The 22,247-nt window shown below is 43.7% G+C and overlaps 1 protein-coding gene across 17 annotated transcripts in view; it reads left to right on the top strand.

Annotated features, from left to right (window-relative positions):
* NRXN1 (neurexin 1) overlaps positions 1-22,247 on the top strand; it is a 1,201,358-nt gene that overhangs the window by 619,169 nt on the left and 559,942 nt on the right. For all 17 annotated transcript variants that reach the window (XM_019497420.2, XM_019497419.2, XM_019497417.2 and 14 more), the window contains one exon: positions 20,578-20,751. In XM_019497420.2, the coding sequence (XP_019352965.1) occupies positions 20,578-20,751 (174 nt within the window). The remainder of the gene's footprint in view (positions 1-20,577; positions 20,752-22,247) is intronic.

Here is a 22,247-nt window from a genome sequence, read left to right as displayed (position 1 = left end):
TGCTAAGGTGAAGGGGTTTTAGAACTGATTAAATGTTGTCCTCCATCAAGAGAACATTCTACTTTTTTCCCCATAATGTACCATCAAGTATACAAGATCTAAGTCCCTAAACTGTATTGATAAAAAACAAAACAAAACTTGGATTCTCAGATGTAAAAAAGTTGAGCCTAATCCACCTTTCTGGAGTCTTTTCTCTTCTCTCAATACCTTGCTAAGTGGCATACAGGATTCAGTGAGTCTCTCATAGGACTAACATCCAACAGTTCTGTAGAGAAAGTTTGTGAAGTCTTAGGCTAAATTATATGTGCTGCAGAAACAGCAAAGAAGAATGATTTAGATCTTTGTCAGTATCTTTTGGATTTACTACCTTTGGTGATGGAGTGAAGTAGGCTGCATTGACCATGGATGGCTGGAAAACAAAGGGTCTGATCCTGAGGCAAAAACTGAGGTTTCAAAATTGTTTTTATTTTGATATGGAACAAAAATGAAACCTTTTAAAGATGAGCATTTGAAAAAACAAGAATGAGATTGAGATCCCATGGTTAAAACTCTGATATGGAATATTCAAGACAAGTGCTTGATACCTGCTTGATACAGAGCAGGAATTTAAACCTACATCCAAGGGTTTTCTGTATTCAGGGTGAGTCCTCTGGATGTTGGTTTATTAGATGTTGCAAGCAGAGTGAAGGTCTCTCTTCTGTTTTGACTGGAAACTGAGATGAGTGTATGGGAAAAATCGTCCTGGTGAAAGGTTGACAAACTGGCATGTTTTGACAGAAAAAGGTTTCTCTGAAACATTTTTGACCAAGTGTAATAAGGATGCTGCATGGTATTTGGTGGTGCAGAGTGTTAACCCTTTTACTTTGCCCATGGGAAGAACCTTCATTGCCTCTCCCTAATATATGGATATTCCGGGGTAAAACCCAAGCTAGCCAAAGTACTTTCCTACTCTGACCTGCCTGTCACTTAGTGCAAATGGTATTGTATTTACTTGAATCCAATGAAGTTTTTTCTCCATGCAACATGAAGGGGGGGAAAGCCCCTTGGTTTGGATTTTAGTACAAATGATGGTGCAAGAAAGGAAAGGTGGTTGCTATAGCTTCGACTCTGGCCCCATCCCAGGCTCAAGGCGGAGCTGCAGCTGCCATCCCAACCCCTGCCTCCCTCCCAACTTTGCTCCCCAGTGTCTGCCCCCTCCCGCTTCTACCACCATCACGACTGCTTACTCTTTGTCCCAGCCCCAGCCTTACTTCAGCCTGGAGCCCAGAGACATATGCTGGCGTGAGCCCCAGCCTGGCCATGCAGCAGATATTCCATGTCTAGAATCTAATTATGGTGGTGGTGGAGGGGTCTTCTTAAACGCAAAGTCATCTTGGGTTCAGGTAAATATGGTATGTTTGGGGGAGAAACACTAATGATAATTAGACCTCTACTTCCTGCAAACTGTCAAGGAGAGTAGCTGCATAACAGCCCTTTGTGAATATCACCCCTATAGTTAATTAAAGATATGCTGTGTTTAGAGCAGTGCATATTGGATCAGCCTGAGTGTCTGATTTACCAAAGAAACATTGGAATATGGGAAACCTGATAACTGCCCACTGAGTCAATGCTCATTTTTCCCCCATTGTTCTCTGTAATTGCCTCAAAAACAAAAGCATCTCATCTCAATTCAGACTCTAACTGTGAGTCCCACCTGACATCTGCTTAATCAACTATTAAAGAAGCAAAAAGTTACTTCTATTGATCTGTTCCTCAGCAGAATAATAATCTGTGTCTTACTGGGGTCTCGTGGAAAGCAAGTATCCTAGCCCTTTTTGCAGAGCCTAGACTTTCCCAGTGGTACATCTCAGTATTCTCTGTCTTTTCTCATTTGACTGCTTGGGGGGGAAATGTGTCATACACTTGATCATTGTAAAGTACTTGATGCACATGCAGTGGTATATTCAATGAAAAGCATGCCTGCTAACCTTGCACAACAAAGAGTCAGAGATAAGCTTTTGTTCCTTCATATGGCATATGAAGTAACTAGAGAGAGAGGCTCACATACCAAGCTTCAGATCCCGCAGTCTATACTGTAATACCTAAATGTTTCTTTCTAGAAATAAAAGCTAGCCTAATGTGGTATCACAGCATTTTCATTACTATCTGCAGCAATAATTTTGGACAGTGTGTCAATGGAAAAAGGAAAGAGAAGTTCTTTCTATAATGAGAGGGAGAAAGGGAGGAAGTGAGGACTAGGGCTGGAAATACAGTTGAAAGTAGCAGTCCAAAAAGGTCAAAGAGAAGGATGTACATAAATATATCAGTCACTATCTCTAAGTCCTCCTATGCAACACCCCCAAAAATACTCTGTGAATGGCTTCTTTATTTTGGTGTGATGAAAACATGAGCTTCAGTTCCTCTTAAATCTTCATAGAATGTGTTTTTTTTTCTGTAGCTGGAACCATATGTGAATGAACAGTATTATTTTGCTCAGAATAATGAACCTTTGCTTAGCACAAGAACTAGTTTCAATGCAGTATGTTAGCTATTTGCCCTTAAATATCTGCTCTGTCTACTCAGAGGACAATTTATATGCTGCTGACACCATTGTTAGATTGTCTCTAAATAAACGCTCTTTCTACTAGTGATTAGAAAGCAGTGATCTTCATAAAATGCTCCTTTGCCTCATGCAGGAGGCCCCAATTGATGATTCATCTGTTGGGAAGGAAGAATGGATGGTTCAAGGACAGCATGTCAGAGATGAAAATAGGGTCAGATTAGTTTACTACTAATCTGACTCAAGAAAAAAAACAAATCAGTACAAAACATGCTGATCCATCTGCTCCTTGGGGGGGGGGGGGGGCATGTTTTGGTTTTGCAACATTTCTAGGGTTTGTTATAAAGAAGTATAGCAAATTAAAAGCGGGGAAAGCTTCTATCCTGTTCAAGTTATGCAAGAGGTAGGCAATAAATAAATTTATTTTGCTGACAGTTGTGTAACACTACATGTTCTGATATTCTACTTTACACCTAATTTTTCCAAGCAGTTTGATTCATAGAATGCACAAGATAAACTGAGAAGCTTGGTTGATTTAAGCAAGGGTAAATTGAATCTCTGTATACTGAAAATGTATAATCCCACTTCAGCTGAAATCAATAGCAAGTCCTGTTGACTCCAGGGAGAGTTGGATTTAGTTCTAAAGCATGAGAGATGTTATTTGCCAACACAGTAATATTGCTAACTGAACAGAGTAGTATTCTTGTCTCCAGTAACACTCGAAATGTCCTCCTCCTTTTGACTACCTTAGCTGGTTGACTTTGCAGCTTATTATATACACACTGGCTAAAAATACTGGTAGAGATTTATCTCTTTGAAACAGCCGCATCAAAAAAATATGGATTATGATGCTCCGTGTTTGCCCAACTAGGAATAAGAGATTTCTACATATAGACTTATGATAGGAATGGGAGAGGTAGTATGGGGGTTGATATCTGTCCTGACATGAGGTCAGGGAGATATGTGTATTTTGTTTGTCTGTATTGTTTTTATTACTGTTGAGATTGCCTGGGTTGCTAGGAAATTTTGGAGCTCCCCTTTTTGGCACAGTTTGTCTCAACCCAGGTGATTTCCTATGGATCTCTGTTCTTGCTGTGTTGCTTATTTCTTATGGATTTTGCCTGATTTTTTTTTTAATTAAAAGATGTCCTCAAATTAATTTGGACATGCGCAGGATTTCCTGGGAATATTAGAAAATTAAAGTAAACCACAGAAGAAAATACAAATTCAAAAGAGAAAAAATGTAACCTGGAACATTTGGATTAACTAGATAGTTAAAATTATAATTGCTTTGTCTTGTGTGCATATGTTTGGCTTTTTTAATATACAGATGTTGGGAGAAAAAAATAGAAACTGAGAAGGTTTATTGATAATCCATGAAACATTTACATACTGGTTTTAGCAGCAAGGTTTATCATTTGTAGGCAGCTTGTGGACAGTATAATCATCTCACCGTGGAGCAAATAAGTCATTCCATCCAGCAGGAAACAGTAGTTTACATAGACGGTGCATCTACACACACACTTTACTGCAGAGTTGATTAACTAGCTCCACAGTAAAGTGTCACTGTCTACACATACACCTCTATTAGGGCACAGTAAATTAATTAACTTCACTGTAGGATACTACTGTTGGGGACAAATACTAACCTATAGCAGAGTTATTTACTCCAACATGATACACATGTAGATGGTGACCGGGGCTGGCTGGGGCACAAGGGTGCTACAGTGCAGGGCTGCCTGCCAGCTACCCCTACACCAGGGGTGGACGAAATGCCTCCCGCGGGCCAGATGTGGCCCACCAGGCCATTCTATCTGGTCTGCGGGGCCCTAAAAATTTAGAAAATCAATATATACCTGTGCCTGTCTGCCTGTAATGTGGCCCTCAATGGCTTGCCAAAACTCAGTAAGCAGCCCTCCACCCGAAATAATTGCCCGCCCCTGCCCTACACTGTAGCACTCTTGTGCCCCAGCCAGGCCCTTTGCAGAATGTTGGGCCAAGGTAGAGCAGCTCTGGGCTGGCAGGATGACCCCCTGGAATCCCAGCCAGTCAGAGCTGCACCACCCTGACTCAATATGCTGCAGCCCCAAGCACACGGGTAAGCACTGTGCCTGGGAGGAATAAACTCTGGCATGAACTGTACCAGAGTTTACTGTTGTATGCTAATTGCACGTGTAAATGCATCCAGAGTAAACTTAAATAAGCAGATGTGAAATATAAAAATAAGCAGACATTAAAGACTGATCCTTCAAGAGGTCAAGGCACATTATGTATGTTGAAGTCAGTGGAGGTCTTTGCATGGGGAGCATTCGGGAAGAAGTCCCATAAGTCTAAATCCTATTTCTTTTTACATGCCTAAAAGACATAGGCAGCTTGAAGACATTAAAAAAACAAAACAAAACAGTGCTTTATTTAAATTCAGTGCATTCCTGTGACAAGCCTTGCACATGCCCCAAAGAAGTAGCACGTTAGTTGGACCTGGCTTGCCCAACATCCATATAAATCAGGCACTTTACTGAGGGGTTTTTATCTAATAACTGTTTGAACCAGTTTCAATCTGGCTGACACCCCGCTGACACCTCTGATCTATTCAAATGCTGTGGAGCCGGCTTAAACTAATGCACTGTTTCTTTCAGTAAAGTGCAGGGGTTGTTTTTTTTTGGGGGGGGGGGGGGTTAATGTCATAGACAACCGCACGGTGCACGGTTATTTTTAGCTGCTACATCACTGTAGCGATGCACTATATTGAGGGAGCACATCACTACAGTGATGTAGCAGTAGTGTCACAGCTTTTGCCCGCAGATGCTACATCACCATAGAATGTTGCTACGGTGACATAGTGTCATGTGTAGATGTGCCCACAAAGTCTGAATGATCTGTACCATTTGCTTCCAGTGGCACAACACTAAAACCCTCACATCTGTTTTTCCAAAGAAAGTGGAAAAGAGGAGAGGTTATTTTAGCCCTCACTATCATGCTTCAAGTAATTTACATTGATCATTTTTGTAATTTTATAATTCATTTTGGCAATGTAATGTAAGTAGGAAGGGAGAAGTGGGGCAACAGAACTCATGAGTCTCAGGGCAGGTGGAGGGGACTAAACAAAATATTTATTTTTATTTTGTTTTCTCCCCTGAAGTTTGCAGCCCCCTCATATCCTAGTGCTAAAACAGAGATAATATATTCTAATAAACTATGGTTAGATTTATCAAGAAAGGGAAAGTGATTTCAGACCTGTGACCTCTGTTGGCTTATAAAAGTGTAACCTAGCTATTAAATTCAGGTTTTTCCTGACACTGTTTTTTTAACTGCTTTGGTTTACGCTTCCTTAAATATTCATACATGAGGCTCTCCATAAATTGCAGAAAAAGTACCCCCTGCAGTGGCTCCTTTAATTTTTTTTTTTTTTTCATTTTGCCATTTGCCCACCTCTCCCCCCACCTCTGATTGGTGGAGGGCCCCTGCCAGCCAGGCTGTTTGCAACTGATCACCAGGGAAGTGAAAACCATGTTTTTTACTTATGCCACAGTTTTTGCCTCCCTGCTGGTCAGCAGCAAGCAGAAGGGCCTTGGTGGCCCTGCTGCTTGCTGCTGACCAGTGGGGAGGCAAACACTCCAGCATATTTAAAAATGTAGTTTTTGCTTACCTGGCAATCAGCGACCAATGGCCCAGCCAGCAGGGCCCTATCACCAATCAGGGGCAGTGGGTGTAGGGCTAGCAAAATTTTAAAAATTAAAGGAGCCACTGCAGGGGCACTTCCTCTGCAATTTATGGAGATCCCTACATGCACAGATTTCTGCTGTTCCATTACTTGCACAAGCATATAATAAATAAAGTTCCAGTAGTTTGAAACCTGCTGCTTCAGCTGATGATGTAGTCAGTTCTATTTCTCTTCCAGCTTAGTCAGGATATATTCATAGTCTTGACAGAGTGGCCTAAAATGTCCACAGATTTTTTGCATGTCATCATACACATTTCCAAGGTGCTTGTTTATGCAGCAAGTCACCGTGAGCAACTGTAAGCAGTTTGCAAAGTATGATATCTGCATAGAGCATATTTTACAAAACATAGTGTGTGCTACTACAGTGGCAATAATTTTTTAGATGAAGAATAAACAGGGATATAAAACTGTAGTTAAGCCATAAACTCAAGAATTACTGGGACTCTGTGGGTTATGCTTCATATAGTCAAGCTTCTGTGGACCTTATGATTAGTGGGGGTAAAATCAAACTTTTAATTTCAAATATATATATTTTTAGGAGAACATAAGCTGTTGTCTTTTGCTTATACTCTTGCCAAGGTGGATCCAGAGAAGATGCACTGACATGGACACCTCTCCCCCTCCCCACCTTTGATTACTGCTCCATTCAACATCTGTACTGGGGGAGCCTGACTGTGAACCACAACTGGGCTGGAGGGAGAGAGAAGGGAGAGGGTAAAAGGGAAATGGGGGGAGTGGCAGGTGGATAAATTTAAAAGGGAAGGGCAACCATTCCCAAACATCTAGGAGGCAGTATTAGGGAGGAAGACACCCTTCCTGCCTCCAGTCTGTACCTGTGGGAGCAAGCACAACCTCTATTGCAGGGGTGGCCAGCCCTGCTGGCTGGGCACCCTGATCCCTTCTGTCCCACACACAGCACCAGGGGTGGGACCCATGTAAGCAGCATGCTCAGCGAGGTGGCTGGGATGGGGCTGTGGGATAGGAGGGTGTGAGACAGGTGAGCAGGGCCAGGAAGACTTCTGGATCTTAGGGTGGTGATAGCACAGTGCTGGGGCCTGGGGCAGAGCCACAATCTGCTGCCCACATGACCTTGCAATGAGTGTTGGTTCTTTGGGCAGGGGCGTGCAGGGAGTAGATCATGGCTCTGCCCAGGCCCTGGTCCCTCACTGTCACTGTTCCATGATCCTGGCCCTAGACACAGCTCTCTGCGGACACACACATGTGGACAATGGATCACAGCTCTGCCATGCCCCTGTGCTGTCACTAACCCATGGTCCCTAGGTTATCATGGAGACTGGCCAGAAGTCATGTGGGCAGGACTGGAGGGGATGGGGGCACAGGCAGACAGGGACTGGGATATTGGGGCAGTGACAGTGAGAGGCCAAGGCCAGGACAGAGCCATGATCTGCTCCCATCCTTTCCCCAAACACCACTCCCCACCCACCCTGGCTCCGTCCCACACAGAGAGTTTTGGTGAGTTGTTAAGGGGGTGGGAAGTGGGGGCTGGCCCATCCCGTGACACCTCGGCAAAATTCCCTATGTGGCCCATGGGCCCAACTAATTGCCCATCCCTGCTCTATTACCACAGATGTTCCTCTGGGGACTCCAATGTTGGGTCTAAAGCCACCTGACCCCACATCCCCTCCCACCAGTCCTGGGCATGTGCCAGAAGCAGGGGAATATGCCAAGCTGAAAAACATAGATCTGCCCCCTGCCCGCCCATGGCAGAGCTCAGGGGCTACCAGAGGGTAAAGGAGGTAATCACACTGCTTATTCCTTTCCAGGCACCCATGGCTGCCCCCTCCCACCCTGTGGCAACTTCTGCACTGACCACTCTGAGCAGGATGCTTGCCTGTGGGTAGATAGGACATATGGACACAGAGCCATGATTCTCAGCCTGGTTTGTCCCCCTGCTTCATGCACACTTCCAGGACTAGCAGGAAGGACCATAGGGTAAGGTGGCTCTGGATCCAGTGTGAGAGTCTCCAGAGGAACGGCTGTGGCAGTGGAGGCTTTGCTTGCTTCCCCCGGGTATAGAGTCAGGGCTGGGTGGCAGTTCCCTTACACTTGCCCTGAGCCTCATTTGTTCTCCTGGCCTTCCAGCTCCCTCAACACCCCATGTGTCACATATGTGTGGCCTGGCCTGGTATCCCTGCAATCTCTCCATTTTGATCTCAGAACTGGAGATCAGGGATGATCACCCCGGGGATAAATAAAGCCAGAAATTGACCTTCTGGTTCCCACTCTCCAGCAGTGAGCTATATCCATGTCCAGGTGCTGTGCTGTGAGCAGATGTGTAGGGAACCAGGCAGAGCTGGGGGGATCAGCCTGAAGGGGTGACTATTATACGTGCATAACTGTGAAGAAGTACTAACAAATAACAAAATTGAAAAAACAGGAAAGGAGATCAAGCAGGGAGAATGGTGCTTCAGAAGCAGCTTTTCCCTGTGTATTAAAAAGCCCAGGGCAGGGCAGCACGGCACAGAGGAGGAGATGGGAGCAAAAGAGGACTCCAGGAGTGAAAGATGGAAGAAGACAGCTGGGTTGGGGAGATCTCTGGGGTTTATCCAGCGTGCCAGAGAAGGAATGACTGGGGAAGGAGGCAGGGAGTCTCTGGAGCAGGCAAATTGACTCCCCGACCATGTGAAAACAAAAGAGAGGTACGGGAGTGGAGAGAAGTTGTGAGAAAGAGGGAACTGTGGATGCTTCTCAGAAAAAAGAAGCAAGCTGAAGTACTCTGATTTGTTTTTGGTCTGTTTTACTGTGAGGGGGACAAACTGTTCTTAAAGGGTGTTTGAGGGGAGGATGAAGAGAGAGCTGGAGTTAAGGCTACTTCCCCACCCTAACAGAAAGACCATGGGAATTGCCCAAAGGAATTAACAAGAAAAGATATTACATGAAAAAGAAAGAAAGGAAGAAACTGTAAGTAAACTTTTCTGTATAGTTAAAGAAACTGTTCCATAGTTTATTCATACTGTTCTGTATTACCAAAGAAGAAATTTCATAAGAGTTTACAAAAGACAATTAGAAAAAAAAAACCTACAATTGGAAATAGCCTTGTGTGCCTGTCTCCTCTCAAAGGTACGGTCTCTCACCACCTTCGCCAGAGCTGTTGACCTTGCTTGCCAGGGACCTCTGCGCAGATACCAGAGGGTACCTCAGTTGCCTTCAGGGTGACCCCCAAACTCTCCTGCCATGACTTTGTGTGTTCCTTCAGTGAAGGGGGTCCCATCTGAGGTTGCCTCCAGAGCTGTCAAGCGTCTCAGCGGATGTTCATGGGGCTCCAACCTCCCCAACACCCCGGCCATGCACCAACCTTCGAGACAGGCCTTCAAATCCTTTTGCGGCTGTCCCCTGCTAGTATCTTCCCTGGTCCCTGCAGCTCTTCCTGCTGACGAGTACCCTGGACTCTGGCTGGACCCAGAGGGTCTAGTGACTCCTGGCCCTTGGGCTTGTCCTCTTTGATGCTCTGGGCCACCTGCGTCTGAATCTGATGGCCTTTACTGGGTCCTCCCGCAGTTCCGTCCTTACTGTTGGATGAAGTTCCAGTTACCCTGGCCTGGTGATAAGGTCTCAGCTGACCCGGTCTCACCAGCGGACAGAAAATAGCCCAACCCAAAAAGGGAATACGACCAACACCCTCACCACAAACCCCTCACTCTGAGGGGACCTGGCTTGAAACAAAACCAAGAAGCTGACAATGAGACTGTCGGGAACGCACAATGGAAGAAAAAAAAAACAACAACAACAAAACAAGAAGAGGGACACCAACAGAAGGGAGTCCCACACTGTCCTGGCCTCTAATGCCCCTAGGCTAATGCACCCTCCGGGTAGGGATTCAAGCCTTCACCCCAGCCAGGGCCTCTCTCACTTTCTTTCCGGGATCCACCTCCACCCTGGAACCGCGGCACCTGTTGCCTTCAATGAGGGCTCCCACGTCAGCTATCTCTGCAATTTCTTCTTTCTTTCTTGGTGGTCCTGTCGGTCCCTCATCAGTCCCTTCCACCATGAGGACTCCTTGCAGCTCCTGCCACCTTAGCCTCTGCTGACCTCCCTGCCAGCTCTCCTGACCCCTGCCAGGCTCCTGATCCTGGCTGGGCTTTGTTCATGGCTCTGATTACTGCCGCTGTCACTTCTGCCGCTGCCAGTTCTGCTGCCACTTCTGCTGCTGGCAGCTGCAGCAGCTGGATGCTCTCCACCCCCCAGTTTCCCGTGGTTCCGCCCTGTGCCTTTGGGGCTGCTTTTTAGTTCCACCGGGTGGCGTTTCCTTGTGACGTCACCTAGCCCCAGCTGGATATAGGTGCAGCTGATGAACTGCGCAGGCGGTTTCCCGGCAGTTTCCCGCCGCGCATTTCCTCACTCTTCCCGGCCCCTACAACAGGTGAGTTGTAGTTTTCTTTTCTTTTTACTTGGGGTTTGCCTCTGAGCGGGGCTTCCCCCTTTTCTGGGCCTGCGCCCTGGGACACCTTGATACCTATGTTTGTATAAATAGTTGTGAATGTAAAAGAAAAAGGATAATAAAGAGAATTGTTCAACTCCAATAAGACTGGGATTCAATTGATGACGTAAAATCTGGGGCATCAGTTGTGTGAGCCAGTAAGTAGGTTATATCACTGAAAGGAACCTCAATAGATCGCCAGTGTCCTACTGTGGTAATAATACCTCCCGACTAATAACATCAAAATTAATAAAGACATGGCAGGCAAGAGTTGAGATAGACGGCAGGAAGCCATAGATGAGGCAATCAGGCAGAACATCACAACAACACTTTATATTGTATTATAGTAATACAATTAAGTAATACCACATTAATAATGTACTATAATAAGATTCATACTATATTTATAATTTTTTAATGGCAAGCCACTTAATTCTGAGATTTTGCACTGAAGTGCCTTGAGTCCAAAAAAGGTTTGTAACCATTGGGATAGGGTAAGTAACTGAGAATCCAGAAGGGTCCTGGGGTCTAGGGCATATGCTAGTGCTGGAGGAAAGTCCCATTCCCCCTTTCCCTCCCTCCCCTTCATGTGTCCAACGTGGCTGCCATCATAAGGGAGCAAACTGTTGGCAGCAGAGTCAGAAGGCAATCTGATACACAAAGCTGAAGTTTCTCCTTGGTTCCCGGTTCTTTATTTCAAGTTCCCGGTTCCTTTTTCAAAGTTTCTCTTCTGTAATTACACTGCACTGAATAAGGAGCTGAGTGGGATGGGATTATGGGACAAAATCCATGTTGCATCACCACAAATGACACACCTCTTTGGGTAGGGGACTCTCCTGGAAAAGCCTGGGAAGGGTGCTGCCCAACCTAAAGTTCTGTTTTTGAGTGGCTTTTTATTCAGTGCACATAGCACACAGGCCTAGAAAGCTGATAGTTGGCATTGCGTCACTCAAAAACCAAGCTCTGAGTCAGGTAGCATCATGCCCAGGCTTCCTCAGGAGTTTCCCCTGATGTCAGAGGTGTGTTGTTTGGGGTGACCTGAGATGTATTTTTGTGATATTGCTTATTGGACCTTCTGTATAGTTGGGAGAGCTGTTGGACAAGCTTTTGAGTATCAAGACAGTTTGTTCAACAGCTCTCCCAACTATACAGCTGGTCCAATAAATGATACCATAAAATCCATGCCAGAGACTTAAAACTTGGTTTTATTCAACAATGAGTGAAGGGTATCTCAGTGTACTGGCCCTGTTAAACTTTAATTAAGATGTGTAAATAACTGTTAGTGAAGTCTTGGACATACTTTCAAGATGCTCAAGAAGGTCAGGTTTTGGGGTTTTTTTATGAACCTGAATAAGAGATGTACATTTAATTCTAATGACTTGTTCAATATTTGCCTAGAGGATTTTTTTGTATTTAATGTATAATATAGCAAATACATATTCCAAAAATGTTATGTCTGTTTTTGCTTCAATCTTAAACTAAATAAAACAGCCCTAGCACATTATTAAAACTTCCAGGCTTTTTTAGCAGGAAAAAGATGTTATGTAATATGCAATGATGCACTACATCTGCACCCCACTTTCAAAATCTCAGATACACCTATGACTATGTTGCTATGGTATTGCTTATATGTAACAATGGACTGTTATACTTGAGGAAAAAAAATCCAGGAATTAAGGATTCATCCATTTACAGATGTTTATAATCTTAAAAGATTGAATCTATCAAAATAAATTAGAATCATCTGCACTGGCAATATCAAATGCCTAATAGCTTTGGAATAGATTGGGCACAGGTAGTCTGAGATGAATTAGGATAAAGTTAATCTTTTTGCAGTAACTGTCATTTTGTTGTATTTTTACTGAAACATCCCAATTCCAAGTCTGCCATAATAAATTAAATGGAAGTACATCTAGATTCTCATCAGATGGTATTGAAAAACTGAAGGGTTGTGTTTTGAGGCATGCTGCATCAGGAAAAAGATGTATTTTTTTATTATGAAGAGTTATTTGTCATGTTTCCAAAGTACTGGTCTAAAAAACTTTTAAAAATAATAATAATCCTATTTCTACGATCCCTATTTGTGGGATCATAGGAATTTTCATGTTAGTAGTCTACTGTATCTAATATCTTATCTCCAAGAATGGGCAATTACTGCAACCTCTACCCTTCAAATCACCCAATCATTTAATATATGGAAGGCAAGTGATTTATAACTTGCCTAGCTATAATTATTACTAATATTACAGAGCTGAGTGGCTCAAGGAATTAATATGTTACCAAATTCACTAGTTCAAAACCAATTCAGGTGAGCAGGCTATGTTGTAGTAACCATCTTTGGTTGATGGCTTCTGAAGAATGAGTTGGTGGTGTAAATCCAGTTCCCAATAGTCGAGCTAGCTACCAGAGCTAGCACTAATTGGTTCTTTGGTAAACAGTCTCTTCAGACAATCTGTCTACACTGCAGTCAAGATATTACTACAGCTGTAAACTGACTAGATAATGAAAGTAATATAGCCTTGGCAGCATGGTGCTCACTGGAAATTATACAACCTATCCAAGAAGCAGGGTAAATATTCAGTCCAGGCTGAGCTCTGTGCCAAGGTTCCCTCTAAGCTGTGTGCATGCGCAGCCGGGCACAATTAAAAATCTTGCTGTGCGCCAACTTTTTAATAGCGTGCACCTGCCCGGAGAGGACCTGGGCATGGAGTGTGGTGGAGGCACCAGGGCTGGTGTGGGACACTTACCAAAGGTAAGCTCCTCATTACTCATGTAGGCCAGGCAGCGGCTCCTCCCCGAGGTGAGGCAAGGAGGGAGCGGGGCTGGGGCTGGTGCTGGCGCTGGCTCTTCTGGCTCTGGGAAACTGCTCTGCACCCCCGCGTCACCTCACAGAGTGAGGAGGCACATGGTGTCAGGCCTAGGGAGTGGAGCAGTTCCGCAGAGCTGGTGGAGCCTGCACCAGCCCCCAGCCTCAGCCACAGCCCTCTGCCTTGCCTCACCTTGGGGAGGAGCTGCTGCCTGCCCCACATGAGGAGTGAGGAGCTTACCTTTGGTAAGTGTCTCATGCCAGCCTCAGTGCCTCCCTTTCAGATCTATCAATTGACTGTGTCTGGCTCATGGCTGGGCCACAGCATCAGTTTTACCAATTGATTGTGTCCAGCCTATGGCTGCCCCATAGCACTCCACTACGCTGCTCTGGGCAGCAGCTAGCATGGAGAAGGGTGTTGGGTGAACCCTACCCACTCCCACCCAGACACTTACTGTGGAACACTTACCAGCAAACTGCACCAAAAGGGGGAGGCGGGACCGAAGCGGCACGCTCACAGACCACTAATCCTTAGAGGGAACATTGCTCTGTGCTGTGGTGGCTATACTGTTGCTAGTCTCTAGCCTACCCCATTTAAAGTTAGTTCACTCTACATAAGCTGTGGACAAAGCTTTAACTGTAATTTAGATATACTTAATGAATCTAGAGGCTTAATGGGAATGGAGTCTAAACTATTCACAACCTCTTTTGCGATCTTCCCCTATAAGGAACATATGTGGGAATTGCTTTTGCTGCACCTATTGTCTGAATGAACATAAGATTACAAGTCTAAATGACTTCCCCATAAGTAGTACAACAATAACATAAAGCATTGCTCTGAACCACTCCATCTTACATCACTATATTTTAGATATTGTAGTGTGTATAATGCTGTTGCACATTTGTAGGATCAAAACTGTTTCTACCACTAGGATCAGTAGTTGTTTAAGAGATTGTCATGACTGATCTAACTCCTTTTTAAAATATGAGTATGTGTTTAGGACAAGATTCTGGTGTTTGAGCATTTTGTTATATTTAGGGCCAGTGCAGAGTGCCCTGTGCTGGTATAGAAATTTTGGGGCACCTTTTGTGCTAGACGGATCAGATGCATCCCCCTAGGGTAAAGAAAATGCCAGGGGAAGTAGAGGGTGAGTTGATTGTGACTGAGTTGGAGGCCTCCTGTTCTAAACCTCTGCTCACATGTGTTCATAGGTATAGCAGAGCAACTCTGTGCCTGGGCAGTGGGGATGCATAGGGCAGCACCAACTCCTGCATTGCCAATTGTGGTGGCAGCCCCTCTCCACACCAAGGTGGTGACAAGGGCTGCTGCCCCAGTGTGCCCCCTACCCCAGTTATGCTGCTGATTGTATTAATTTCTGGGGTGATTGGTGTTGGGACTAAGCCAGAGCAGCATTAATCTCTACTTCCCCTGAGCCAGATGAGCTAGGGACAGACATTCAAAAAGCCTGAGCCTGAATTGATTAAATCTTTGCAGGTTAGTCTAACCTGGCTAGGCTGAACTGGTTTGCAACCAGACAGACATTCTCTCTGAACTAAGGAAATTCAGGCACATGCCTGCAGTGGCTCAGGCTAGAAGCCAGGGAACATTAGAGCAACCCTCCCTTCACTTACACAGAGCTGAGCTGAGGGGGGTCATGGTCAGGTGTTGGCAGGATGTTCTGATTAGGGATGTTTGCCTGCACCATCCCAGGCTTTTCCCTGCTCGTTGCTCAAGGGGCGGGAATGTTGCCAGACCCCGGCCCCCTGCTAGCACACTGAGGCAAGGGGGAGGCAAGGTGGGGGTGCAGTGTATGCATCTGTTGATGATACAGAGCTTTTCAATCTCCCTCTCTGCTTCTTTATACTGTCTGCAGAAAACTGACAGGTAAGCAACCCAGCAGGGAGCTGATAACACTATTTATTACCTCATCAGCAAAACAATAGCTTCTCTCCATTAATCAAACTCTTCTTAAACAGCTTACCTGCTGACCTGTTGATTAGATCCAAAAAGCCCACAGCCATCACTGTTCTGTCTGCCTGTCCCAGTGAAATTGGAGACACACACACACACAAAAACCTTTCAGCATTAGCTAGCATACCACATGCCTAGGGTCCATGGGGCTAGGGTCCGTGCTGTGGGAGATGGGAGGGAGGGAGGGGACATATCCCTGCTTGTCTAGCAAGTAGTGAGGCAGGGTAGGACAGGGGGAATCCAGGCAGACCCTGCTGTGCCTGCAGTCTCTGCCAGAGCTTTGGCCAGAGAGAGAGGGGAGGGGCCAGCTCTGGTGTGGAGCATAGAGCCCCACCAAGCCCAGAGAGCATACCGGGATGTATGGGAGAGTTTGATTTATCTTAAACCAGCAAGTGGTCTGGGACAGACATTGCATGAACCAGTTTGAGCCAAGTCAGTTAAGTCTTATACTACATTCAACCAGGTTTATCTCAAGCTAGTTTCAGCCATTTTCAAAGGGCTTATGTGCACTGAACATCTGTTCTGTTACAAGTTTAAACCAGTTTCTGATCATTTAAACTGGTTTATGTGTAATGTCTGCCCCTAGCCATGGAGTTTAGGGTGGAATTAAGACCTCTGACTCAGTCTTTACATGCTTAGCCCCGGTAACTCAGGTATATACTCCCCTTCTCCAATTGAAGGGGATTGTTAGCTGGCAGGTGTGCTGTAGGGGAACTACAGATTGCTCAGTTTCCCTCCATCCCTATAGAACCAGGCCAGGCACTCAGGGGACTTAACTATATACAAACGTATTTACATTAACTTATCACAAGGAAAAGAAACATGGATATAAACATATGTACTATAAATATATATATATAAGTGTGTGTGTGTGTATATATATATATATATATATATATATATATATTTCTAAGATATCTAAACAAATAACATAAACAATAACCTTTGGGTAAATGCCATCAAATATTATACCAGTGCTCCAGATACAGGTAAATCACAGGTAAGTATCTGATCTAAAACAGATAAACCCAAAATAAACATAATCTCAAGAGGAAACCCCAATGCCCTTGGGCTTTTCCAAAGCCCTACAAGAAAGCTGATAACTTTAGGGGGGCCCTCCCAGTGGGACCTCCACTTTCAGGAGCCCTTAACTAACCAGGGAGGACTCCTGCTCCACTGTGGGAATCCTCTTTTCCCTGCAACTCACAGCTCCCAGGCCTGGAGAGTGGCCCTCGTGCTTTGCGCCAAGCTGCTCTCTCGCCTACAGTGGGCTTCAGGGGGGTTGCTGTCCCCTGGAACAGGGCTCCTCTATGCAGGGTTTCTGGGACCTCTGGCTCATCCCTGTCTACTGGCTCAGTAGCCTGAGCACCATCTGGCTCCCTGGACTCAACATTTTGCTATGGGTCATAGGACTGGGCTGCCTCATGCAGCACCAGGCTCGGTCTGCTCCTGGACCCTCCGTGCAGCGCCTCCTGCACCAAGCTCCCAGCTTCGTTCTGGGGGTTGAGGACCTAAGTCTCCCAAGTGCTCCAAAGGTCCTACTCCATGCACTGTCCTGTGCACCATGTCTCTGGCCTCACGCCAGAGGTTACAGACCTGAGCTCCCAGAGTCTGGATGCCGTGAACTGTGCTGCACACCGAGAGCCTAACCGCTGGAGCTGTCTGCTGTTTACCACTGATGGAAGCCTTCAGGGGCACTTCTGGGTTACTGCTTCACCCTGCTGAACAGCTCTTCTCAGTGCTTCTAAGCCCCGCTCTTCTCTCTTCTCTGTTCCCAATGAGTTCTCCTCATGCTGGGCACGCAGTTCCTTTATACTCTCCAGGGCTCCACCCCTGAAGTCTTCTGGACCTGAGTGTTGCAGTCTTCAATCAGGTCCAGGGTGGGGAACTCTTCTCCCCCGCCCTCAGGAAAGGGGCATGAGTTAACTCCTCTTGTTGCCTCCTGACTGGTGGATGGGCTCCACCAATCAAAACAGCAAGATTTCAAACCTGGGACTCGACCCAAGCTCCAAAAGGCAAGCCTGCTACACAAGGTTTTTAAATGTACCAGGTTAGAATTGTTGTACTGTTCAATGGGCATATTTATCATTAATTCACATTTCTATTCAGGGTGGAGTTCTGTTATTTCTGTAATGGTCCAGAAAATATACAAGAGGCAAAGCTTTTTTGTGATATATTTTATTGAGCCAACAGTATAGTTGGGAGAGCTGTTGAACAAGCTTCTGGGCATCAAGTGTCCTTCCTATTCCTATTGCTGCAATGTTTTGAGTTCCATTTACAGCCAGGACCTGATTATGCTAAGGATTGTAGGAACATAAAACAAAGACAATGCCTGTGCCAAAGAATTTAGAATAATCTGTTTGTACTTTTTAAACCATATCTAGTTTTCTTGAATCTGCATAATTATTAGCACTAGGAGTCATGAAGGCAGCAGGTCCCCTTCTGCAGGAGAAGAATGGCCAAAAAGTAGGCAATCACTTTTCACCATGTTTGGTGCATTTTAAGAATATAGTTAGACAGATAATATACAACTGTATAATGTACTGCGCAGTGAAATAGTGAGTAAAAATCAATTTATTTCCCTTTTTCCCTGCAGTTTACTTGAGCTTTCTTTGAATGTAATTTAAGCCTTCCAGCATGATATATTTTATTGTGCTTATATTTTTAGCATGATAGCATACAGGGCTACCTAAGTCCCCTGTCAGTGAATATACATGTACCAAGTCCATTGGGAGAGGAATGATGGTTAAAGTACTAACGTTGAACTCTGAAAATCTAACTTCAATTACCTCCTCTGCCAGTATGTTTTGTGTAACCTTGGCCAACTTAAAATAAGAACAAGACCCCAAAAAAGTGTTTACATACTTATTTAGAAATTAGAAGTCCAAATTTACAGTCCTAAAGACCTCAGCTGCCACTGAACTCAGAAGGTGGCTAAAAATCCATGTGTGGGTTTAAAGTTTCCCAGGCACAAAGATGCTATTAATGTAGCAACATAAGCACAATATAATACATTTACTCAGAGTTTGGATTTTATTTCCACTTGTGTAGCTATGCTCACCCTGTGATTCCCTTCTGGATGTGCTCAGGAACCTGTACTATGGCCACATAGACTGTAGGACAGAACAGAATTGCCCAGACAGTTGCCTACCTCTCTGACAGTTGCTAATACATTAATTGGGGAGAAACCATGGCTAGCAACCATTTGACACTTGGAAAGAGCACTGTTCCTGCCAATAGCAGTTGTAAGGCCCAATAGCAGTTGTAAGGCCCTCTTAAGACAGATGGATAAATATGGAATAATGGAAGTGCATCTTCCACTTCCTAGAAACATGCTCTAGCCACCAAGCCATGGTCTAGACTCTAGACATTTCCTCTTGGAACTGGGACATATCTTGGTCCACTGAACAGCCAAGATGGGAACACTGGAGTCCAGAAAAAAACAAGCCAGAGGGTGTAGGGTCCAGTGAAATAGGAATTTCCATGGAAGAAAGGAGACCTGGGTTCTGATCCCTGTCTCCATTGACTTCTATAATCTTTGCATTTAATATTTTAATAAAAAGAATAAACAGCAGTAGGAGGTTTCTTCTACAATGGGGGCATAAGGCAGAACCTAGAGCCCCTCTTATCTAGGGCAGCATCCTTCTCACTGAGCCTCACTCCTTCTGCTTTTTTCTTAGCCCCATAGATATTACCATAATCTGGTCCTAAAAGTACTTAACATATAGTATTATTAAATAATTGTACATCAGCAACTAATACTAGGATAAAAACTTTTGGGGACCAAGCACTATCTTATTTTACTTAAAATTGAAATACTGTGGCTACCTACAGCACAGAAAAAAATAATACTGTGTCTTCTTCCATACAACACACCCCAAAATATAATACATGCCTTGTTTCTGGAAAGACCAAATGAAGAAAAAAAAGTAGTAGTAAATAAGTACTACATTTCTTTGTAGTAAGTAACGAAGACCCCTGGCAGATGTTACAAATATGACATCACACCATAAAAAGTAACACTGCCACATGTCCAAGGAATCAGTGGCAATAGAAAACAGGAAAATAGCCACAAAAATATTCCACAAAAGATGTGTAACATTTTTGTGCCTGGTCGCCATCATGTCTTAAAATGAATTTGTGGCAGGGTAATGAGCCAGCTCAAGACTCTGGAGCAGTGTCTTGAAGATTTTACTTTCATTTTTGCCTGGTAACCTGCAGAGACTTCAAGCAACTTGCGGAAATGCTTTTACTATGTTTCTTGCATATAATGTACACTGCAATTTTCAGCAGGTGTTTTTTGAAAAAAAGTGTGTTGTATGTGAGAAAATACAGTAATGGTATAACACCAAATGGTGTATTTATATCTACTTGAAATTAAATTCTGCTACATCTTTTGCTATAATATCCAAGAGCCTAAAAATCCATTAACATTATATTAGCCATAAATATATTTATTTATATGTATTATAATAATGAAAAAATGTTTGTGCAATGCTCTAGGAAGCTGAGTATAATTATTATTATAAAAAGAAATCCAGCATCATTAAAATTCAGCCAGGAATTTTGTCAGCCAGCCACCATAACCACCCCTCCAAACCCTTCTTACTCTCCCCTTCTTCCCCATCCCATCACTCTCATCCGTCTTCTAAAATCTTGTTTTTTGCTGTGTGGTTTGAGGTTATTTAGGATTAGTCTAAAGCAGGGTTGTTCAACCTTTTTGAATGTGGGGCCGGATCATGAACTTTTTATCGCGCAGTGGGCCAGCGAGCCATATTCAAAGACCTTACAAGAAGCGATATCACATCACCCCCCCTCACCCCGAAACGAAAGTACAGTGTTTACTTTTGTTTCCCATCACAGCACCTTGGGCCTCAGAAAACAGCTTGGAGGGCCGCATGGTGGCCCGTGGGCCATATGTTGGACAAGCCTGGTCTAAAGAGTAAGCTGCAGAGTTGAATAACCCTGACAAAAAACACTATATAAAAGATGTCTTTCCAAGAACTCAGTCATTCAGAATGAGAAGGGCAGGTATTCAAGCAGTACCAAGCTGCTTCAGCTACCTAATTTTCTAGGACTAATATTTATTTCTGTTTAACAGGTGACTTGTACATTGGAGGAGTAGCCAAAGAAATGTATAAATCCTTACCAAAACTAGTACATGCAAAAGAGGGATTTCAAGGTTGCCTTGCATCAGTAGACCTGAATGGACGTCTCCCTGATCTTATCTCGGATGCTCTGTTTTGCAACGGGCAAATAGAAAGAGGATGTGAAGGTACTGAATGTTTTACTTATTTTATCCTGTGTACTTCCCCATATAAACCAGATATTTTTATATCTGATTGCACAATTGGTAGACCAATCCTCACATGTCCTGTTTATGTGTTCTTTCCGTATATAAAGGTTTTAAATTTTACCTGCTCTAATTAATTTGTGTTGTGCCTTACTTGTAAAACAAATGTTGCATTATTAATGAGAATAAATGCCAAGGAGGAAGAAATGGTATACCCACCCTGCAAAGCACAAATTAACCTGAGAACAATAGTTTATATTTTGAATATAATCTTTAGTTTCCATCCTCCTCCAGAGACAAAGTGATTTGTATGCCTTTGTTTGTTTGAAATATGTTTCAATTAATCATTGAAACAGTAGCTTCTTTATAACTTTTGTATCCTCATAGCACTTACACATCAACTAACGTATAACCCTTAGCTGACTGACGTTAGAAATCCATTTTTGGTGGTAGGCCTTCTGATAACATTACTTTAGGGCTAGTGTACATTACTATTCAGCATCAGTCCTCTGCCAATCTTTTTCCTGCTCTTTGTTATCCCCTTAGATTAAGAGCCATTGTAAACAAAGATTCCTAGGCAGTGAAATCAATAACAGCCAAAATATTTTTTTGTTTTACACTAAGATTCGCTTTATTGGCTCCAGTGAAATAGCATGTGATGCAAGTCAGGAAAGAATTAGGCCTCAAAAGAGTAATAAAGCAAGGCCTTTGCCCCATATAATTACTTCTGTGTTTTTTACTATAGAGGCCACAAAATGTTGATCTTGATTACAACCAGCTCATAATACAGGGGTATTCATACTCATGGTTTTGGTTTGGATATGATAGTTCATATAGTAGTTTAATTGCATATAATGTTTACTTTGCTATATTAGATAACATAAATTTGTCCTGTGTCCCTACCTGTATTTTATTCCTAACCTTCTAAACTTTGTGGCAATTCTGTTATACATACTTTTTTCTTTTTCTAGTGTACCATTTTACCTCTCAAAGCAACTGTTGAAATGGCATTGTGAGGCTTTCTGTGTGTCTCAATGACTTTCCAATCAAGTGTGTTCAGTGTACATTAAGGAAGTATTTTTAAGCTGCACAAGCTGAGTTATTTCTTTCTCAGACTCCATCAGTATAAAGGTTCTGCTAGATAAATTCTGTCTTTACTGATACCTGTGCCTACTGTAGGTTTGCACAGGTGCAACTGATTCATCCTTTAACTTAAATTTAGTAAACACTTTAAATTCTGTTGATGAGGCACAAAAATGTATAAAATCCACAGCTCACTTTTCCTTAGATATGGTGTCTATGTGGTTCTAACAAGGACAAACCAAAATATTTTTAAGCAGGCCAAAACCTAAGGCTAGTTATAGATGTTGCACATAATCCACACTCAGCATGGAATTCAAACCAAACCTGTATCTGTACAGAAGTTTGGGGCACATAGTCCAGACTAAAAATGGCAGAACCCAGTCTAAGATAGTCTT

Source organism: Alligator mississippiensis, chromosome 1 (genome assembly GCF_030867095.1).
Source record: "Alligator mississippiensis isolate rAllMis1 chromosome 1, rAllMis1, whole genome shotgun sequence".
Classification (NCBI taxonomy): domain Eukaryota; kingdom Metazoa; phylum Chordata; order Crocodylia; family Alligatoridae; genus Alligator; species Alligator mississippiensis.
This window is presented reverse-complemented; position numbering and strand designations above follow the sequence as displayed.